The sequence below is a fragment of the Triturus cristatus genome, chromosome 12, assembly GCF_964204655.1.
Source record: "Triturus cristatus chromosome 12, aTriCri1.1, whole genome shotgun sequence".
NCBI lineage: Eukaryota > Metazoa > Chordata > Amphibia > Caudata > Salamandridae > Triturus > Triturus cristatus.
The window spans coordinates 146,069,561-146,091,782 of record NC_140595.1 but is presented as its reverse complement, the minus strand read 5'-3'; the positions used below and the strand labels follow the sequence as shown (position 1 = coordinate 146,091,782).

At 41.4% G+C, this 22,222-nt stretch overlaps 1 protein-coding gene across 4 annotated transcripts in view; it reads right to left on the bottom strand.

The window, feature by feature from the left end:
- LOC146772936 (rho guanine nucleotide exchange factor 11-like) overlaps positions 1 to 22,222 on the bottom strand; it is an 896,981-nt gene that overhangs the window by 634,570 nt on the left and 240,189 nt on the right. For all 4 annotated transcript variants that reach the window (XM_085639320.1, XM_085639323.1, XM_085639321.1 and 1 more), the window contains exons 4-5: positions 13,722 to 13,771; positions 10,981 to 11,038 (exon numbers count right to left, since the gene is read on the bottom strand). In XM_085639320.1, the coding sequence (XP_085495446.1) occupies positions 10,981 to 11,038; positions 13,722 to 13,771 (108 nt within the window). The remainder of the gene's footprint in view (positions 1 to 10,980; positions 11,039 to 13,721; positions 13,772 to 22,222) is intronic.

Genomic DNA, 22,222 nt, shown 5'->3' with positions numbered 1-22,222 from the left:
GCAGCAGAAGGCAAAGCTAAACAAACGTGAACTCTGACCTCAAGAGTTCTGCGGTTAAACAGCCAGAATGAGAAAAAAAACATACATTTATCGTAAAGATTATAATACCGCACAAGTGGTATTTGTTATCAGCAGATGTAATCTCTTGTGACAGAAGCCGTCAGTCTGCTGCCACGGGAAAACTAATAGAAGGATCGGTGTGCTCTGACCTGTGCATGTATGATATTGTGCGCTTATATACAGACTTAAGATATATATATATATATATATATATATATATACATACACACACTCACAGCGAGAGAGAGACCATGTCAGTTAAAATAAATGTACCCCAATGATAAAATATTTAGAACAACACTATTGTGAGCTATCCTTACGATAAACCCACATAGAACCAAGAAACAGGTTCTGCATTTCAAGGGTCACTGTTGTTTTTAAATAAGAGGAGATGGGGGGTGGGGGTGACATTATAGTTAGGGGGAAAAACTTAGAAATTCACTGCAGAAGAAAAAAAAAGGTCACAGGGATGTTCTAGTTAGGCTCACTCCTACAAAACCAGAGAAATTCAGCAGTTATAGTTACCTGAGCTAACTATAACTTGCGTACCCCGCAATGCACTGCTTATGACCTCACATTTTACATCACTCATGACATGTTAAGTGACATCACTGATGACATCTCAAATGACATCACTTTTCACATCATCCAGTAAGTGCAAGTTCTTTCGAAGAGCATATGTTTGTTAAACATATATAATAAGCTATTACAAAAGTTACATTACTATACTAGGTGTACAACTAATGTGTATGCGTTTGTGTCTGAGTGGCTGTATAGGTGTCTGAGTGGCTGTACAGGGGTGTCAGTGGGTGTGTGAGCAACTGTATGTGTGTTTAAGTGAGTGTGAAAGTAGCTTATGGGTGAGTGACTATTGGTGGGTGAATCAGTGGCTGTATGGGTGAGTTAGAGGCTCTATGGGTAGGTGAAAGGGTTTGTGGGTGTCTGTCTAGGTGAGTGCGTGGGTGGGTGTCTGAATGGCTGTAGGAGTGAGTGACTGGGTGTGTTATTTGCTGTATGAGAGATTGAGTGGGTGTTTCATTAACTGAGCTGGAATGTGAGTGGTTGTATTTAGAGATACTCTGTGTGAATGGGTATGTAAGTGGTTGTGTGGGTGTGTGAATGAGTGTGCCTGAGTGCTTGTATGGGTGAGTGTGTGGCTGTGTTGAGAGGCTGTGTGAGTGAGTGGCTATATAGGTGAATATGTGGGTGTACGAGTAGATGTCTGAGTGAGTGTGTGGCTGAAATGGTGAGTGACTGGTTGTATGTGTAGGTGTATGGGTGGGAGGGTGGTTGAGTGATTGGTTGTGAGAGTAGCTGTTTGAGTGAGTGTGTTAGTGACTATGGTTGATTGAGTGGTTGTATGGGTCTGTGAGTGGGTGTACAAGAGGTTGTATAGGGGTGTGAATTAATGTGTGTGAGTGGTTGGGTGGATGATGTCATCAGTAATTTCATCAGTGATGCCACTCACCATGTCATGAGTGAGGTGATATGTATGGCCATAAGCAGTGCATTGCGCCCCTGTAACCTTTGTTTTTTTCAGTTAATTTCTACGGTTTTTTCATGTTCTTTACTATATTATGCTGGCTACCCTGGGTTTGCTGGAAGAAGGCTGTACCATGTTATTTTTTTCTAGCGCGCAACAAAATGTAAATGTCTGCAAATGATCTGTGCAGATATTTCAGAATACAACTGGATTAGGAAAGCAAACATGAAGCATATTTTTGGGGTAATTCTGAAGTGTGGTGGAAACTAATATTTGAATATAATCAAAACAAATCAATACACTAGGTGACGACATTTCCACAAATTGTTTGTGTGATGTATAGTGGTATCAGTAAAACTGAATGTCTGTGCAAATGTAATGGTCATTTCAATTGAAGATGTGCTGTCTGTAATGGCAGTGCACTGCCACACCATGCATTCTCTACTTTACCCCACTCCACTCCACTCTACTCTACTCTACTCTACTCTTCACCACTCTACTCTATGCTAATGCACTCTACCCCACTATACTCTACTATGCACCAATGAACTCTTTGCCACTGCACTCTACACTGCTTCAGTCTAGGCCACTCCACTGTACCCTGCACCACTGCACTCTATGCTAATGCACTAGACTGTACAACTCCACTCTATGGCAGTGCACTCTATGCAAATCGGCTCTATGCCTCTCTAATCTACGTTGCAACACTCCACTCTGCGTCACTGAACTTTATGCCACTGCGCTTCACGCCAATGTACTCTACACCACTTTACTCAAACTAAAAACGAATGCACTATATGTCAATCTACTCTGCATCACTGCACTCTACAACACTTTACGCCACTGCTCTCTACACCACTCTACTGCCCTCTACGCCACTGCACTCTACCCTACATCACTCCACTCTACACCACTGCAATCTACGCTGTACCACTCCGCTCTGCGCCATGCTACTCTACGCCACTACACTCTACTGTAACCACTACATGCTAAGCCACGCCACTCTACACCACTATAATCGACTCTGCACCACTGTACTCTGCACGCACTCTACACCATTGCACTCTATTCTAATCACTGCACTCTATGCCTCTGCACTCTAAGCAAAAGCACTCTAAACTACTTCACTCAAAACCATCGCACTCCATGCCGATCTATTCTGCATCACTGTACGCTGTGCCACTACACACTACGCCACTGCACTCTATGCCACTCTATGTCACTGCATTCTAAGCCACTCTACTCTGCACCACTGCACTGTACGTCAATGCACTCTACACTACTCTATTAACCACTGCACTCTATGCCACTCTATTCTGCATTGCTGCAGTCTATGCCACAACACTATATGCCAATCCACTCGAAGACACTCTAATCTACTCTGCCCCACTTCACTCTACAACACTGCACTCTAAGCCACTTTACTTTATGCCACTTCACTCTACTCTACTACAATGTATTTGACGCCACTGCACTCGATTCCACTCTGCACCATTCTACTCTAAGCCACTGCAATCTACGACACTACATTGAAAGGCTGCACTCTAGGCCATAGAACTCTATGTCACTCTAATCTGCACCACTGTACTCTATGCCACTGCACTCTACGTTGCACCACTCAACTCTATGTCATTCTACTGCACTATATGCAAAGGAACTCAGTGTCACAGCACTCTAAGCATCTTCACCTCTGCATTCTACCCTGCAACCTCCTCCACTCTACTCTGCACCACTCCACTGAACACGACTTCACTCTACTCTGAAAAAGCTTCTCTATACCACTCCACTCTAGACTATTCTACTTTAGTCTGCACCAGTCTATGCCAGTGCACTCTACTCTGTACCACTCCAAGCCAGTTCACTCTACACCACTACTCTATGCCACTGCACTCCACACTGCAACACTCCACTCTACGCCATTTCACTCTACTCTGAAACAATCTACTCTATGTCCGTGAAATCTAAGCTGAGCTACTCTACTCTGCTCTGCTCTACTCTACTCTACACTACACTAAACTACTCTGCAACACTGCATTATACAGTACTTCACTCTAGGCCGCTCTACGATACCCCACTCTACAAGGCTCCACTCCATTACACTCTACTGCACTGTATGGCACTCTACTTCCCACCATTACCACTCTCCTCTACAACATTGTACTCCACTCTACGACACTACCCCCACACTATGTAACTTCCTCTACTCCACTCCATCCCACTTTACTCCACTCTATTCTACAACACAATACTTCCCTCTAATCCATGCCACTCTATGCTACAAAATACCTCTCCAAGCCATTCCACTATGCAACACTCTACAACACTCTACTCTACGCCATTCCACGCTAACCTACTCCACTTTATGCCACTCCATTCTATGACACTCTCTTTACTCTATGCAACTCAACTCTAAGCTCTACCACACTTCAACACTCTACTCCCTCCACGACACCCTAAAACACTATGCCACTCCATTCTAATTCACGCCACTCTCTTTACGTCACTCACTTTTTGCCATGCTGAACAGCAGCCACACCAATGTACAACATGGCTAAATCGATATTGGCAAAACCAATAGCTCTTGCATAGGCGAGACCCATTTGCTTTGGCAATGCTAGTTCATCAAGCAATCTTAGTCATCAATATTAAGGTAGTGGTCCAGATGTATGCATGGTTGCTGGAGAGGTGTCAGGATCCAACAGAGGCAGCTGTGATGCAGATCAGGATTTGTTTTTATCATAATGTCCGAAGATAAAACTTACAGGACTGTAAAACATTTTAAATTAGTTATTTCAGGAGCCAATAAGCTAGTTTCTGGCACTGCAACTTGATCATCCTTCGGTCTAAAGATTGTTCTAAGGCATAAACTAAGGGTTCCACCAGTAAATACACCTATCTGAGAGATTTGAAACGAGGTCTGTGCTCAGGTCATCAACATTTTCAAGTTGCGGCTCAGTCAATAAGAGAACTATTGCCTCCAAGGCTTTTCAGTGTGCAGAAGATTGAAAGACATTCTCAAAGTGGCCCAAACTTCAGGGATTCCATATTCAGGAAATTTTATTTTAAACCTCTGGAAGACATGGCTTCTTTGGTGGTAAGCTGTAAACAAGTATCTTGCATCGAGTCCTAACAACGAATGAAGGAAAGTTAAAATTTTAGTACGGTTAGGTGAGAATTATTCCACCCACTTTCACTGCACATACACGTTAATGTTTTGGGATATTTAATGGCCCTTTCCATGTTTTGAAAACGTAATGCTTTGTTAGGTGAATATTGGGTTCTTTACAAAAAGAAGATTTGTGTTAAGCTTATTTCATTTGTAAATTAAGGTTCAGTGTATTCAAAGTTGTAGTACGTTCATAGGTGAGTTGCTTTAATTCTTCTTCTGGCAGGTTTATAAAAGAAACTGATTTAATACATAAATGTCATATGGTGGGATTTTTCTAGACAAATATAATTGTGGGCCAGCATACAAAACAAGCATTTGCAATGCAATAGGTCTCGCAGTTACACGAGTTAAAGCTATTGGCATTGTAAATGACATTGGCATTGTTATTTGCAATGTCAATAGCTCAAACTCGCGTAAATGCGAGACCTAATGCATTGCAAATGCTTGTTCTGGGAGATATCATGCAGCTGAAAGCAGCCCCGTCCTGTTAATGTTTTCCAGAGGTGTCAGAAGCAGACCTGCTGGCTGAGACCCTCTTGGTTACTCAGCGAGTCTGTTTCATTTTTTAAACATTTCTTCCGCCAGCCTGTTAATTTGTAAATGCATGAAGACAGGTGGAAGGTAAGATTCTTTCTGTTTCTCTTGTAAGCCATGGGCCGGACATTGGAGGAGAGGGAGGGGTAGAGCCGGCCATAGCATTAGAAACAAGAAGAATCTTACCTCCCCCCTTGTCTTCATGCATTTACAAATTAACAGGCTGGCGGAAGGACTGTTGCAAAAATGAAACATACTTGCAGAGTAACCAAGAGGGTCTCAGCCAGCATGTCTGCTACTGACGCCTCTGGAAACTTTTAAGGCAGCTCTAATCACTGTGCCTCCTGCAGAGCCCGGAACTTGCACAGCAATGATCTGCCGAGTGCTGTTAGCGCTTTGAAAGAGAAGGGGGGAGCCAGAAAGGGGGGGTGGGTGGGAGATAACTCTGTCAATTTATTTGTGGTTTGGGAAGCACATCTCGTATGCATGCTGCTTGTTCAGCAGACACGTCCTGCACTCATGCTAAGGACTCCTAATGCACCCCCAGGGACACCGGAGCCTCAACAGAAAGAGACCCTCCCCCGAGACTTGTAGGAATGTATGTGCAAGTGACTGCTGTAGTCCTGTCATTGTTGATGTCTTGCATATGAATTTTATTATTTTGTACGATAGAATTAATTTCTTTAAAAAACTGACACACATCTGCTGTGAGCCTGCAGGCACACCAAAGAACTGTAGCAATTTTAGAGAAATGTTACTGTATGATGTTTGCAGAAACAAAAGCCTCCCCAATACACATAATTTTTTTCCTGAATGGACAGCATCGGATGAACGGGAAATATACCTTATTCATTTCTGCGCTCCTTAGTGTTTGAATACTGCATTTTTATCTAAAAATCGATATCTGAGTAAATATTCATATTTAAAGGGTTTGGGGCCCGTAAGGACTGCGTACCTTGTAGTAGGCAGTGCTCAAGGGGGTGCACAGCTTGACCTGAGCAGAGAGATGGATGCCAATTTTCAGTGTCTACTAAAATATACATTGTTTGTTTTACTTGATTCAAAACATCTGAATAAAAAATAGACTCCTGTAAATTCCATACGTTTCTGGCAATAATTAATGCATCGGCTAAGATTATGTTCTCACCAGTAAGGCATGGACGTTGTTCAACATTTTTTTGTCACTGCCTTGTCGTATATTTACTTCCTGCCTGTTTTCTCCCTGGTAGCAATAAGGTATGAATGCTTTACAAGCCAGAATTAGGCCATATGGGTTTACACGTGACGGTTTTTTTATTTAAAGGATTTGTACAAATAAGTCAGGCCAGTGACTCGAGTTTCAGAAATGCATGTTGTTTTTATATCCACTGGTGCAGGCATTGTTTCTGCACGTGGGCACAAGGGATCCTGAAAGGTTCCCACACACAGAACCCGAAACAGCTTTTTGTGAACTTTGTTATGGGGCTCTAAACAGACGCAAGAATTAAACCGTTTCCAGTGCAAGGCTCTCAACAATAAGTGACGAAAAGGGAGGAGGGAGAAGCAGAGCATATGGTGTGCACTTTCACGGCCGCTTTGATGTCCTCAGTGGCCGCGCGGCTCACTGAGGACATCAAAGCGGCCGTGAAATTGATCACGCAGGCTGCCAAATGGTGCGCGCGCCCGGCGCACATGCACTGTATTTGGAGGCCTGAAAAGCACTAGTTTGCACTTCCAGATCCCCCTTTTACAAAAGCTCTCGCGAGAGCAGCGCTAAAGCGCTGGCTCAGGCGAGACCTAAAAAGGATGTTCTGTCCAAGCTGTTTGAATGCTTACATAGCACTAGGACTTGCCCGCCATTGGAATAACAAACAAAAGATGCTGTAGTTTGCTTACACGTTTTCCTCGTTAGTGTCAACAGAAAATTCATAAGTAAAGATTTCATTCTCAACATGAGAATCCTTAATTTAATTTTACCTTTCCATTACTATTACTATGCAAATTTGAGTTGCTCTAATATGTGGCATAAATTAGCTGAACTAAATGAATGTAGTTTCACACACCTCTCTAAAATTCAATACTCCAAAGAACGGAACAAACTTAACTTGTAAGCGTGCACACCAGGAAGAGGTAGCCTGCCCCTTAAATTGCATAAAGTCAGCAAGTGACTCTTCACTTGATATCTGGTTGCACACCGTTAATTTAACTCATCACATTATCAAAGTAATACTTCGAGATCAACAATGCATCACAAAATTTATACTATTGTAGATTACTCATTGTTTCATGCCCTGAGACATTTATTTTACCCATCAAAATTGAAATTAAACAGTCATGAACTATTGTACAATCTGTTACAGCAATATATACAACATAAACAGAACAATATTCCTGATTACGAAATTATTCAATTGATATTAAGCCCAGTAATTCACGTGATTTACATTTTGTTGTTCACTGATTAGAGTACGGACTTTACCATTCCTGCCATTTACGACTGGGGTGCGGGACAACCCTTGTATTCGCTCGCAGCAGCGAAGGAGGTATCTAAAATATAGATACTATCTTCAACACCCTAACTGTTCTATAAGATTGGAGGACTCACTTATTTTTTTTCCTTTGAATTAGGCATTTTGTGAAGTATTTTCCAACCGCATTTGTTGACATGATGGTAGCTAACCAGTAGTTTTACGGCGTGGTTTGAACAAGGTTGCAGTGTACTACTAAAGTGGCTTGATATACAGCCAGGTATGGATTAGTGGTAGTCTGTATTTTTTCTGTCCATCTTTTTGGGCATTACGGATTGAGCACTCATGCTGGGTTGATATTTTGTCCTTTTCATAGATTCAAGACACACTACAAGTGTATCTTTGCCATAATTGTTAGTCACTGGCTGACATCCAGTAAGCTTGTGATTTTCATTAGCATTTAGTATTTGTTTGGTAACACAAGATGGTGGCATGCAAACTGTGGGCACATCGTTGAATCTTGCTTTTTGTACACGTTTATTCACTTTTGTTTTTTTCAAGCTGGTGGTTTACTGGCTTTTGTTCGTTTTCTATCATAGCTATGGTTCACCATCACTTTTATTAGAGCTTTTTCTATAGCATGTACTAGCACCACTGGTATTCATTTCCATGGGCTGTGTTTCAGTCTTCCCATGTCGGTGTGCATTCCTGGAGATGAGGTAGCTATCCCTGTATATAAACGTGTGAAAACATTATGTTTGACCAACAGTATTTCATTATTTTTCACAGAGGCCCCTGAAGAAGAGAGTGATGATCCCAAAATGCATTGGGCGATATTGATTTTTGGATGTGGAATAATTTCGTAATCAGTAATATTGTTCTGTTTACATTGTACATGAAATGAAATACCAGCATTTGTAAAGTGCACAGCTACCTCTGAAGAGGTGTCCCAGAGCTGGGGGCCGTCAAGAAGATTAAGCGAGCTATTGCCCAGAGTCACAAGATGCTGAGCTAACCTGCCGCCAGCATTCTGGGATCGAACCGTGAGCCCCAGTGTTCCGGAGTCAGCCGCCCTGGCCGCTGCACCACACCTTTTCCCTCATATATATATATATATCTATATTGCTGTAACAGATTGGACAATAGTTCATGATTGTTTAATTTTAATGGGTTAAATAAATGTCTCAGGACATGAAACAATGAGTAATCTACAATAGTATAAATGTTGTGATGCATTGTTGATCTCTAAGTATTACTTTGATAATGTGATGAGTTAAATTTACTCTGTGCAACCAGATATCAAGCGAAGAGTCACTCGCTCACTTTCTGCATAAATTAGATGACCCACATCAGGTTACAACAGAGCCGGAAAAAACAGTTTGATAATAAATCATTCTTAAGAGAGTTTTTCTTACTTATAACGCTTGCAATGGGCTTGTTAAGTCTGAACTATTTTACTGCTTTAAACAAAAAGTACCACATCACTCCAGCTTTGCTTACCTTGAAATAGATGGCTCCTCACAACAATGAATTACATTCACTGGGCATAGTCACAGTGCAAACACTACTGTTTTTGAGACATAGAAATACTTTGCTTTCCCTCACTTTGAACTTTGCTTTACAATGTCTCTGTCATATGCAACCACACAGCCAAGAGAGAGTTTATAAACAATGAATTAAAAAAATTACAGAACATGAAAAAGAATACTGAATTAGCTGCATTCAAGAGTTCATGTTAGGAAAATTATGGGTTGGGGTAAGTTGCTACTGCTACATGTTCAATACAACATACCATTCCATTCACATGAAATAGACTTTGAAAATGAGTTATGGTGACATGTTTTGGCCTTAAAAAAGACTGGATTTAGGTCTTCAAAACGGCAGAATTAATTAAGATATTGAAGAAATATTTGACCTTCACAGCACAAAGAGCATCTCATTGACCCTAGGTTCACCCAAATACCATTCTGATGGAACAGTAAGTCATTCAGGAACCAAGCAGGTCTTACCATCACTTATCTGGTTGGGTTATCTGAATGCATCGACTTGCATATGGGCTGAGCTATTACTAGTGTTTCCAATAAACGTACTTTATTAGGCTATGCCTTTATGCCCTTACGATCTCGGATTTGATCATCTGAGTTTGTAGTTTTCTTTAAATTGGTATATTTAGCCTTAATAGCTGTTTTGCTGAGTAGAGTTTGAGCACTTTGCACTGTTACCTGAAGATGCATGTTGGCGTTACTATTGCTCTTCCTATTGGTAGGGTTAACTTGAGTGTCTCTTGTATCTTTCTTCCTTTAGATGTGCAATACTACCATACATACAACCCAAACGCACGATCTGTGTGCAATATTTTCTGCCTAACCCCTTAAATTCAACGTTCTCTGTCTCTTGCAAAATAAATTCTCATTGGCTTAGATGATGATTGTTCTTTTGGTGCAGATATAGATTGATAATCGAAGTGAAGAAAAATAACATTAAGTAAATTAAGTGGAAGTGTACTTTCTCACACAATTTTCGAAAAAATGGATCATAAAATGTAAATTACCCAATTTCACCATATATAATGCAGTACTGAGAAAACATTCAAGGCTTTGGTGCTGCTAAAGTTTACGAAATCATTAGCTAAAGGCATTTGTCTCTTGGAAAGGCTAAAAGCTATAAACTAAGCATTTTTATTGTATCCCTGGATGTAGAAAGCAGAACCATTAATAAGAAGTCTGCCTTTCTGTTGAATTGTTTTAAAAAAATAAAAGCTTTTCTCAAGAAAAGTAAAGCGATATCTGCACGTCAATTCAGCATGAAGAGATTTCCGAAAGCATAACCTAAGGATGGGAGAACGCACCTCAAAAAGAAGTCTGAAAATAATTAAAAGTCATCATGTTGATGTGTTCCTTTTATAAATATTATTTGGATTGCATCACTAAGGAAGGTTCGGGATTACAATAGTACGAGTGGAAATGTTCATGTGCCATAGTAGTGGATCCCTAAAGCAATTGACAACAATAAGATATCTACACCACTGCCAAATGTGCTGAGAGAATGTGTTTTTCTATGTCTCCCTCACTAGATCATAAGGATTTACAACTGCATATTTTCTGTATTTTTCCATACAATTTTGACTAACCACAAAATACTACATTTGAACTTCTCCAACTTTTAAATAGAATTGATGGCTTAAGTCTACCCACAATGCCTGCAGATATTGAAATTCTAAAGGGTGCACTGTTAAAACACTAAGGAGTCTGTTCATTTCCTACTCTTGTTCTTGACTTCCTACTTACATTTGATGAGTTTCACCACGTCACCATGTGAGCTGTTGGTCACGATGGTGCCGTTCACCTGCAAACAAAATAGGTACAATCAATATACTTGAAAGAGAGGACTAAGATATAAACAGGCTGAAGAAATGGTCTGAAAGTGCGTGAACGTATAATGAAATACGAATTCTAGTGGATGACTGAGTGCAGATGAATCAAAAACTAGAAATGATGAAAAAGTGAAATATTTGGAAAAATGAGACCTAAAGGACTCAAAACTAGAGCAACAGTCTAAAAACAGAGATACAGTGAAAGCAAGGAAATCACTTGTTCCTTTCTCGCCAGGTGTCCCCCAACCACAGACAATTTATCAAATCTCAAACTGGGACTATTCCGTTCTGATTCCCAACAGGTCATTTGTAGAAATCAAAATTCTACTTCCTAAACATTAATTCTTGCCCACTATCATCAACCACCACCCACTACAGAATATTAATGGGAACATCAGAATCCCATAATTCGAATATGCTGAAGGCACACATCTTTATTTACATATTAAACTCTGTCAACTGGACCAACAGATGCAAGTTCATAAGAAATCTGCCTTTTTGTGAGGACCACTAAAGTTGAAAGACGCTGCTAATACATACTGAGCCTACGACTTGTCCCCAGGCGACGAGGAACAAATGTTCTTTACCTGCACTCATCTACATCCCTACTGGCAGGAGGTGTCCTAAAAGCTTTAGAATATTTGTAAAATATCGATCCCATTATCCCTACAGATCATCATCCTAGGACCCCAGATGGCAGATCCTCCAATTGACCTTTCTGCCATGGACCTATCACTCCTTGATCTTTATCTCACCATCGCTATAGAAGTTATAATACTTGACTGGAAATCTTCCAATAATGTATCCTATCACACTTGGAGGACCTGGGTAACCTAACTACACAGTACACACATCAACCAATCTCATACAAGAGGTTGCCCAGCCCCTTCTCGTGGTATTTGGAATACGCTTGACCTTTTTATTTATGACTCTTCACTCGAAAGGGAAATCTACTGACCATAGATTCTTACTCTTCTTATCATATCAGAATCTCGGATCCTCCATGTACACAGTAACACACTGACTCTCCCCCTCCTTCCTGCTCTTCTACCCCTCCAACTCCCCTCTCTTTCTTTCTCTCTTTTCCATTCATTACATCATTGGTACATTTGCAAAAGGTATACATCTGAGAGTTCCACAGGATTCACTTCATCCAATCCTATTTCATGCACATAGCCAGGTACCAGTTGCTTCTGTTGCTTCTGTTATACTGGATTTATGTCTAATGTTATTTCATGCCTTCATCCTCAGTATCTGTATGTGCCACAATATTGTATACATTATGCAACTGTACCACGACAGAGGTTGTAGCTTTTTCTTCTCCTTCCTCATTTCCGCAGTACAACTTTGGATTTTAAAAACTAATAAAATGTATTGAACAAAAAAATATATATATTGAACTCGGTCAATAGGAGAAACTAGAAAGAGCCAAACCCGTCACAGAGGTCCACAGGTACATTCAAACTGTACAGTTCCAACAGAAAACTCAAATTCTTTGCACTAAACTTTATCAACAAGGATTCTAAAACATTAGTCACGTAAAATTTACACAAGACAAAGCCTGTAGGTTTGCTCTTGAAATCATTAAACGTAGGCAGTCGGGACAACTATTGCCAGCCTTGCCCCCACCTATGTTATCTCCTCTCTAGAGCCTGATCGTCTCGGTCTACCAAGACTCCTTGAATATTAGCTAAAATGAATCTACCCTCTTAAGGTTGTTCTGAATGCTGAACCATTAAAGTTAGGAAGGGAAAAACTCTGAAGTCTGATGTTTAAATACCTACAAACATTTCACTGGCTAAACATGAACCCTTAGACACTCCGCCTCAATCACAAAAGCATTCCCCTAAAAAACTGTTAATGCACCAGCCAACCATCTACTTCATGTCTCCAGAAAAGGCTGCTGCTCAAAGATCAGTCAATGTTTCAAAGCATGGGCTAAGACTTGCGCTGGTCAACATCAGACCTGGTGCAAACCAGATGGCCTACAGAAGAAATTAGAAACCTAACTCTTCTAACCTCTCCAAAGCATCAGAGGCAATTTAGTCTGTAGTAAAACATACCCAAGTCTTTCAAAACATTATTCGGCCAGGGTACAGGGAAGTAGAATACTACTGCTAGGGAGATCATTGGTTAGTTGGATCGTAGTGTTGTATTGGCAGCATAATATTCTTGAAGCAATGCTTATATCTAAAACTGTCAATCAGTAAAGTACTCAACAAAGTAAATGTTGGACACAAACTTATGTAGTCAGGTGTTCAATGCAAGGTAAAAACATGGCAAGCTAACGGCGGACACTGAAGCTTTAATTGCAACAAATACTATGGACTGGGTTTCCGGAACTATGATAAAGGTAAAATGCAGTGAGGTACATTTGTTATGGCCAACAGTTTAGTTCACTGGATAATTATTTCTTTACCGGTTTTCTCATTTACTTTGATATGAGGCTGGAATTTCTTAAAGGAGACCAGGCCTAAAAATCAATAACTGATACATTAGGGCTACTGCACCACTGAAATAGGTGGCAATATTTGGCGCTATTAATTCAGAGAGCTGCTATAAATAATTAACTGATCTAAATAAAGTATTTAACAACACTGTGGGCAAATACAACAGGCTTTTAAAGCTAACAATGGAGCTTGTTCCGAAACTTACCTTCACTATCCGGTCTCCTTCCTGTACCCCGGCCCGCATAGCAGCTCCTCCTACAACAAAAAAATAGGCATTACAACAGGACATTCAAAAAGTATTAATTTCTACCTCGACTCCAATGAGAAGCTGATGGGGATATCAACGCACAAACATAACACCAGTGAACAAATCGAAAAATCAGCTCTTTGGGAGAAGTAGAAAAGATGCTTTCTGAAACCAACAGCAACAGTTCCTGGAGAACAACAACTTGCAACTAATTTTATGGAACCACATCTTACCTTTTCATTCTCACACAAACAATCAATTTATTTAGATTTGGTATAGCTCATTGCTTGGTCTCTTATCCGGCTACTACTCGTCATGAATCTCTCTTGGAGCCCTACCCGTGAGACTAAAAAACAAGCATTGGCATAGCCAATAGGTCTCGCCTTTGGGGCGGGTTATTAGTTTTGTGGAATTTGATGCTTCTATAAGTAATATTTTGAAAATGATATTCTAAATGGGAAACAAGCACCTAATTGTAGCAGTTGACTAGTGCCAACTCCAGCCCTGGCATTACCTCCTTAAAGAAAGGGATGCGCTTGACATTGAAGATGGGGGTGGTGATGTTGCTAACACTACTGACGGGGGGGAACAGAGGCTGCTCGGTTACTCAGCCTCCTCTTTCTGTAGCTCAAGTGGCTGGAGATCATCCCTGAAATTGGTTATATCCAGGGGGCCTGGAGGAGGCATGAGGGAGGGAGAAAAGGAGTAAAAGGGGCAGGGTGGGAAATGTGGGGTGAAGTTTAAGGGGTGGCAAGGTGAGGGGGAAGAGGAAAGAAAGGGAGAAAGTGATTTGGTAAAGAAAGGGGACGGGGAAGAGTATAAAAAAAAGCAAATGTTTTCAGAGACAGGCGGGATAGAGAAGGGACAGCATGGCTCGATATATTAAATAATGGTGAAAGGCACCAAATTACTATAAATAACAGGCAGTGAGGGGGGAGGCAGAGCCCCCTGATCATAGGCTGTGCCCTGTGCCTGCTTACATGGAAGTGCTAAGAAACTGCTTGGAGCCGGAGGCGCTTCCTTCACAGCCCGGGACTGGCGCTTGTTTTTTTAACCCTTGCGTGGTTTTATGAAAATAGTTAGAACTTTTTAAAGGTTTCTAATTGTTTTGGGTTTGCTACTTTTGCATCTGCTTAGATCCTTTTTTTTTTTAAATCAATACTATTTAAATAAGGTGATCCAATACCGTATATACTTCGCAAAAACGATGGTGCACGATTCTCCCGCGCAATACCAATGTATCTGGAAAAGCTCGGCTTTGTAGATAAAAATTCAGCTTAGGTTTTCCTACATGGCCGGGTTGGATTACAGTCAAAAAAATATTGGGCTAAGCTGTGAAAATCTTATTGTTCTATAGACAAAAGAGTTGGATAAAGGCAGACTGGAAAACCTTGTGAAAAGTGAACATTGGGAACTTAGCCTGCCAAAAAATAAAAACAATGTGCACGAACTCGCCTAGAGCGCCTTGAAGACAGATCCATCCGTCTGTTAGGCGCGGCCCAGCTTGTCTCGGGAGCGAGGGATACCCTTTTAGTTTTATTCCCAGTAAGGGCCTGGCCCGGGGGTTGAGTCTGCCCCGCTGGGGGTGTTGGTCCTTAGCGCCGTGACTGGTGGTGAGCAGGAAGCAGCACTTGTTTGTGCAAGGGATGGAGCACTGCAAGAGCTGGCTGATGCCTCGGGAGATGACTGAGGTACACAAACAAGTGATGAAGCACTGCGAGAGCTGGCCGATGCCTCGGGAGACGTGGTCTGGGGTGCAGTGACTTTAGCAAGTTTGGAGTCAGTCGGGTTACTCCCTGCCACAGCCCACATTGTTCATACCTGTAAATAGAAAAAGTGTTGCACAACGGACATGTTTAAATTAAATTAAATGAACACGATGGGCGCAGAAGCACTGTAACAGGCAGTAACGGGTGGGACGCAGAGCCCCTTGATGATAGGATGTGCTTTGTGGCTGCAGACGGCTTGTAGCCTGACACGCTTTCTTCACTCGTCACACGTACCTGCAAACAGAAGAATTGCATCACGGCAGACATGTTTAGATTAAAGGAACGATTTAGATGGTCGTTGTAGCAGCAGCAGCAGCCTGCATTCTTTTACCAAAACACCACGCCCGCTGAGCTTCATGAAACAAAGCATGGCGGCCGTAAAGCGAGCGATTCTGTGTATAAAAAGAACATACAGGCGCTGATAATAAATAAATGAAGGCGCGTTGTGAGCGCTGCTCGATGCTGTGTTGGGGGTGGGTGGGGTCTGCTTTTGAGACAAGACAAGCGCGGTCGCGAAAGTGAAAGCGACTGCGCTGGGTTAATTTGCAACATGATCCTGGAATTCAGCTGGCACACTGCGCACCGCTGCTCGCTCCGCTCGCTCTCAAGACCCAAAGGTCGTGGGAGTGAACGTTTACAGAAAAGGCGGGACATACACCTGCCTTTGGCCATTTGTGTGCTTTCATTTTTGAAAGCCACACGCAATGGCCAATAAAATGTGTGGGTGTTAGCAAAATCACACGAAGAAGTCTCTAGGATGTTTGGAGTGCTTACAAGAAGCCTCCCCATAGAGCAACGTATGCGCATTGCGCTAGGCTCGACCTAATGAGCCAGTCCCTTTCACACTTTCTCTTTAAAAAAAAAAAAAAAGTTTTATAATGTTCCGAGGAAGCAGTTACTAATTCCACTTTCAAAGCACTTCAACATCAGAAGTTGCAGACCAGCCGTCTGCTACTTGCAGCTTCTTCAAACAGAACATATATGTCTGATGGTCTACACACTTATATTTGTTGTGGTCGCCTGAGAAAGTTAGTGGGGAAATACATATTTTCTGTTCTTTCTGCTGTAGTAAGCGTATCAAATTCGGGCAGGGACTTTGTTTTATGCACAAGACACTTTATTATAACTGTATTTATATCTGCAAAAAGTACCTCTTTGGGGAGACAGGGACTCACGAATTTGCCATTTGTGTTTTCGAGAGGCAGGGACTATCTTGTTTTGTGCGCAATGCATTTTACTCTATCGGAGTTTACATTTGCACAAAGCACTTTTTTGGGGAGACTTTGGCCCTTGAAAATGTAATCTGCGTATTACTTGCACAATACTATACCGAGAAATCTCGATATTTGTTCACCACTACTATACTTTATATTTTTGCTAAGACAGAGTAGGTTGATTTACTAATGGTCCATGTATTACTCTCTACTTATCCCTGTAACTTGTGATTTTTTTGGTATATTTGCATTTTTTGCAACCTTGACAAACTCATATGAGCTTAGATTGTGCAATTACTGGGAACAGTTAAAATGTTTTATTTTTGAGACACGATTGCCCGGCTGATGTGCATGGATTTTTAAACGTATCTGTCTTTGGCAGATTTTTGAGGATTTCATGTTATTGGCTAACGAAATGCTTTGCTGTGACGTGTAAAATTATATTGTGCTGTCTTAACTGACATTTCTTTTAGTTGATTTTACTACATTTGTTTTATATCTTTCAAGGTTATACTAATGTATACCGCATAAAGATTTATCCGTTCTGATTTGGAAACATTATAACCACAATATATGCATATTGTGACACACAGGTTCATATTAAATGAACATGCAGCACGAATAATCCAAACTAGGTACGTTTTTCCCTGAAGTGGATTTAAGTTTCGCTGTGGGAAAAAAATCTACTTTAATAGATTTTCCATAATTAATACGTAATTCAAAAGTTGTTTAACAGTGCTTAACACAAGTATAAAAACAATTACAAAATATATTTTCTACAGACATATTTTGCCATGTCACAAATGTAATAAATGCTTTATTTGCAAATAAAACTAACAACCAATAATTCACACCTGTTTTACAATTCTCATTTCAATTGTTTTCCTGCAAGACTCCTCAGATTGCAAAACAAGAAGTCAGAAGCACCATTTTTTCCTAATTGTACTTTCCTCTTTCACTTCAATTTTTTGCATATGAAATCACAATAAAAAAAGTATCTAAAAATAAAATACCCTGAGAATGGAATTTCCATTTTCTAAAGATAGTTTCCGTACTTTAGCTGCAATAGAGCGGACCAACTATAAATCTGGGATACTCTTGATAAACCACTTCTTTTGTAAGCAGGCCCACTGGAATTATGCGGGAGGAGAGGACAAAATAATGCAGCAGGATTGACCGAATCATGCAGCAAGAAAAGGCACATTATGTGGGATTATGTGGCACATTTTGTGATCGTATTACTTCATTATTTTGGCATTTTTACACACGCGAACAATGCCTTGGCAAGGATTTCACCCAATTACTGACAATTTAACTCACAGCTACAGCAATAAGCAGTTGAAAATTGACCAGTCAACCTTTGTGAAGGGCATTTTACTGAGCAGGGACAAGTGTCGCCACGCTTTGAGCAACTGATTTGTTTGAGCTAGTAAAAATAAATGTGGGTCAAAATCTACAGATCATGCAGCAAATGATCGGTTATGTGCAAACATGGATAGTTCATAACTATGCAAAAAACGCTGCAGACCCATAAGTGCATAATTCCAGTGGCCCTGGTTATATGCAAGTGATCCTTCACAGACTACCGAGCTACATATTAATAATGGTAGGTGCTGAACCAGGGGTCTCCAACGGGTAGCACTGGAGCTACTGATAGCTCGCCAGTACCCTAGAAGTAGCTCCCTGATGTGTAACCCAGCGATGTACTTAACCCAGAGGCTCTAATATACCCATATGATAAAAAAATCACTTTGCAAGAAAAGGACAAGATTTTCTTCGAGTGTGTTAACCCAAAATGGAAAGTGCATATTTGATAGAAAACCAGGGGCCATATTACAGAAAGTGCCCCCTGGAAGCAACAAGCTTTGCGCCTGCTTTGCGGGCCCACGGGGCACTTTGGTATAATAGAAGGGGGCACAGACGCTTTTGCGTCCCCTTCTTTAATGCCAATAGCGCTGGCTCACTTAAAGCGCCAGCGCTACCTTCAGAGGATGTTCGCTCATTTGCAAAAGGGCAAATGAGGGAATTCCTTCGACTCTTCGCCCGCGTCATATTACAGAAGCAGAGTCAAAGAAGCCCTCAGGAGGTGCACTGTAAGTGACCCATTTAAAAGGTGGGACACTGTCAGTGCGCCCCCTGAGAGCAGCTCTCTGCAGGAGGTAAAGGGGGTTCCATGAACCCCCGGACATCCCCTTGCTGGCAGGTGCAGTCACTGACGTCGCGGCTACACTGGAGGAAGCGCATACACCATAATGGGGCGCGTTATTGTTTGTGCCCGGCGCACCTTTTGAAAGGTGAGCAGGGCGCAAACAATGATAATGTGTAATACGGCACCAGGTATTTTTATAAACTATTATGCTGATAATTGAAAACCGAGTGATTGAAAATCCAAAGCATTTTTAAACTGCTCTTTGAATGATAGTTCATACCATGCTATGGGGGTTTATAGCGTTTAGTATTGCCTTTGTGCCAGTGGCCACTTGCTGCCATTATTTCATTAGGCATTTAATTATGCTAAAACATTTCCTAACAGTGCTGTTAGTAGTCCTGTCTTTTGCTCTGGATGGTTGGTGTTCTTATACAATATTACATATCGTGTAGTCAATATATTGTATCAAGAATATAGACTACAACACTATCATGAAGGTAAGTATATAGAGGTAAGTGTAGTTGTCCTTACTTTTTTACTCCACATCTATTTATCTTGAGGATTTACACATCTTTGGGGGACACAGATGTGGAGTTTAGAATAGTAAATATATACTTAACTATATATGTACCTTCATGATATTGTATTGGTCAATAATCTTGACATATTTTGGTATCACTCAAATGTTGTGACATATATTTGGGTGGTCACTACTACTACTAATCCAGCAAGGTATGGCCATCACTGTGGTTGTCTCGGATGTGGTCGGGAAACAACCATTACAACGCAGTCATTACAACGCACTCCATTTACAACGCTGACATTACAACGCAACTGCCTTTACATTACATGCCATTACAACGCAGCCATTACAACGCATGTGACTACAACGCATGTCACTGTAACAATGCATGCCATTACAACGCATTATAAGGTAAGTAACGGGGAATACTAGTTTTTACCCCTACACTATCCAACGCTTACCCTACTGTTGCACTCACTGGAGTGGGAATAGTAATTTTTACCCCTACACTATCTAACACTTACCCTACTGTTGCCCTAAAAGTATTATGCGTTGTAATGTTGTGCGTTGTAATGGAATGCGTTGTAAATGTAGTTTCTAAAAATGCATTGTGATACATGGGTTGTAAAATCATGCGTTGTAATGGATGTTGCGATGTAAAAACAAATTCTAAAATACACACAATTGATCTACAGAAGTGGTTTGGATCATGAAGAGGCCCAAAAATATTTTTAAGCTCTCAGATGCTTAACGGTGTAAATTTTCACTGCGATTTGTTTAGATATACGTGAGGCAAGATTTTCAACTTCATCTCATCTTTATTGATCGGTGCTATAGAGTAAGGGGCTTTCTGCTCCTTTCTAAGACACTAAGGCCCTAATTACGATATCGGGTGGCGTACGTTCCAGTGTGGGAACTGACCGACCGTAGGTCGGCGGTTCCGATCACCCCATTACAATGTGACCGTACATGGTGCGGTTGCAAACTTTCATTTCCCTATGAGAGCTCGTGCAGCAGTTGGAAACCGGCCGCAGCACAAGCTCTCATAGAGAAATGGTAGTTCCTGTAAATCCCTGCACCACGTGGCCACACAGTGCAGTGATTTACAGGGGGCACCATAGGTGCCCCTCAGGCCCTCATCCGGAGGCCGCAGAGGCATAGGGGCCCTGCTAGAGGCCCACAAAGTCGTTTCTGATGGAATTTTCATGTTAAAAAGTCCAACATTAAAAGGCTGTCAGAAACCGAGGACTTAATCCCGACGGCGGAAACACAGTCTGTAGGGAATTATGTGCGACCTCCAACTGGTCGAGGGGCTCCTTAAGCCCATCAGAAGCCACTCGGTCCAACTGGCCAGTTTAAGCTCTGACCGCCTACATTGTAATTAGGCGGTCGGACTTTAAACCAAGGATGTTGCTCGAATTTAGCACGGCCACCCCTTGAATGTTACCCAGCCTCCTTTCCTCAGACAGAAAGCAACGACAGTGGCTATTTCTTCAGGTATGACCTGTTTGGATACCCGACAATCTTTCTTTGAATGTTCCTTCCGGTATGTTTTATTTTGAAACTGGTCAATCCTTGATCAAATATCAAAAAAAGCAAGAATACTTTTCCTTCCTTCTAAATGAATTTACCTTATTCATGTAACACTTGAAACACATCTTGACCCCGAGAGTATGAAGACATAGTTTTACTATACTGACTACAAACGGTTTACAAAAACGTTGGCATGACTACAGGTTCGTCAAGACAGAATTTGGTTTTACACTTTATACAGTAATCTGGGATTATGTCTCGATCCACCGCACACTTTAAATACCTGCAGATAGAGGCTAAAGGAAGGATAAGGACATGGTTTCCCTTTTCCACCTCACAAAGGTAACTGTGAACAAGCATTTACAATGCAATGGTCTTGGCATTGTTAAAGTTAGAGCTATTGGCATTGCTCATGACATTATTTTTGTTTATGTTGTTGTTTTTAAAAGATTTAAAGAAACGGCATTGTTATTTACAATGTCAATAGCTTAATCACTCTCAAATACTCCTGCAAGGGAAACGCTTTGTGTGCTCTTGCACTCCCCTCCCACTTGTAGGGGGAGGCGCGCGCTTGTTTAAACTAACGATGTGTATATTCACAAAGCGCTTACAGGCTGTGAAGTCAAAGAGCTATGAACACCCACCTCTGCGGCCCCCTTCTCTTCCTAAATCCATTGTTTATTTTTTTGCAGGTTGATATGGCGCAACCTCTACCCGAAGGTATTGGATCGCTTTAAATGACCACCAGTTACCTTACACAAGACACATTCATTTTTTATAAACACGGGAAGATTAAGATATCACAGGATGCTGAACCAAGGCCGGCACTCGAACCCTGTGCGTCAGCTCCAAAGTCGGCTGCTCTAGCCCTAAGTCTACGTCCTCTGTTTGAATTATAGGACCCACTGACCTGCCTCTTGACCTCAACCACTTAGGAGACTTTGAAGGCAAATTTGTTTCGTGAGCAGCTCGCCGAGTTCATGTTTTTCGCTGTGCCTTCTAAGACTTGTAGCCCTACTTTTAACTCATTCTTACAGGAGAATTATAAATCCGAACCTGTAACAAAAATACAATCTGGGTAGGATTAACTACCCTCGCAAGGACCAAGGAAACTACACGAATCATCATGCATCTGAGCTCACACTCATCATGTAAGCAGAACGCGTTGCCCCGAACAGTCAGAGGTTGTTAACTTTAATCTCCCCCTCACAAGTACTCCCAAACGTTCCCTTCCCACCACAGCCGCACCACAATCACTATGTCTGCCAACT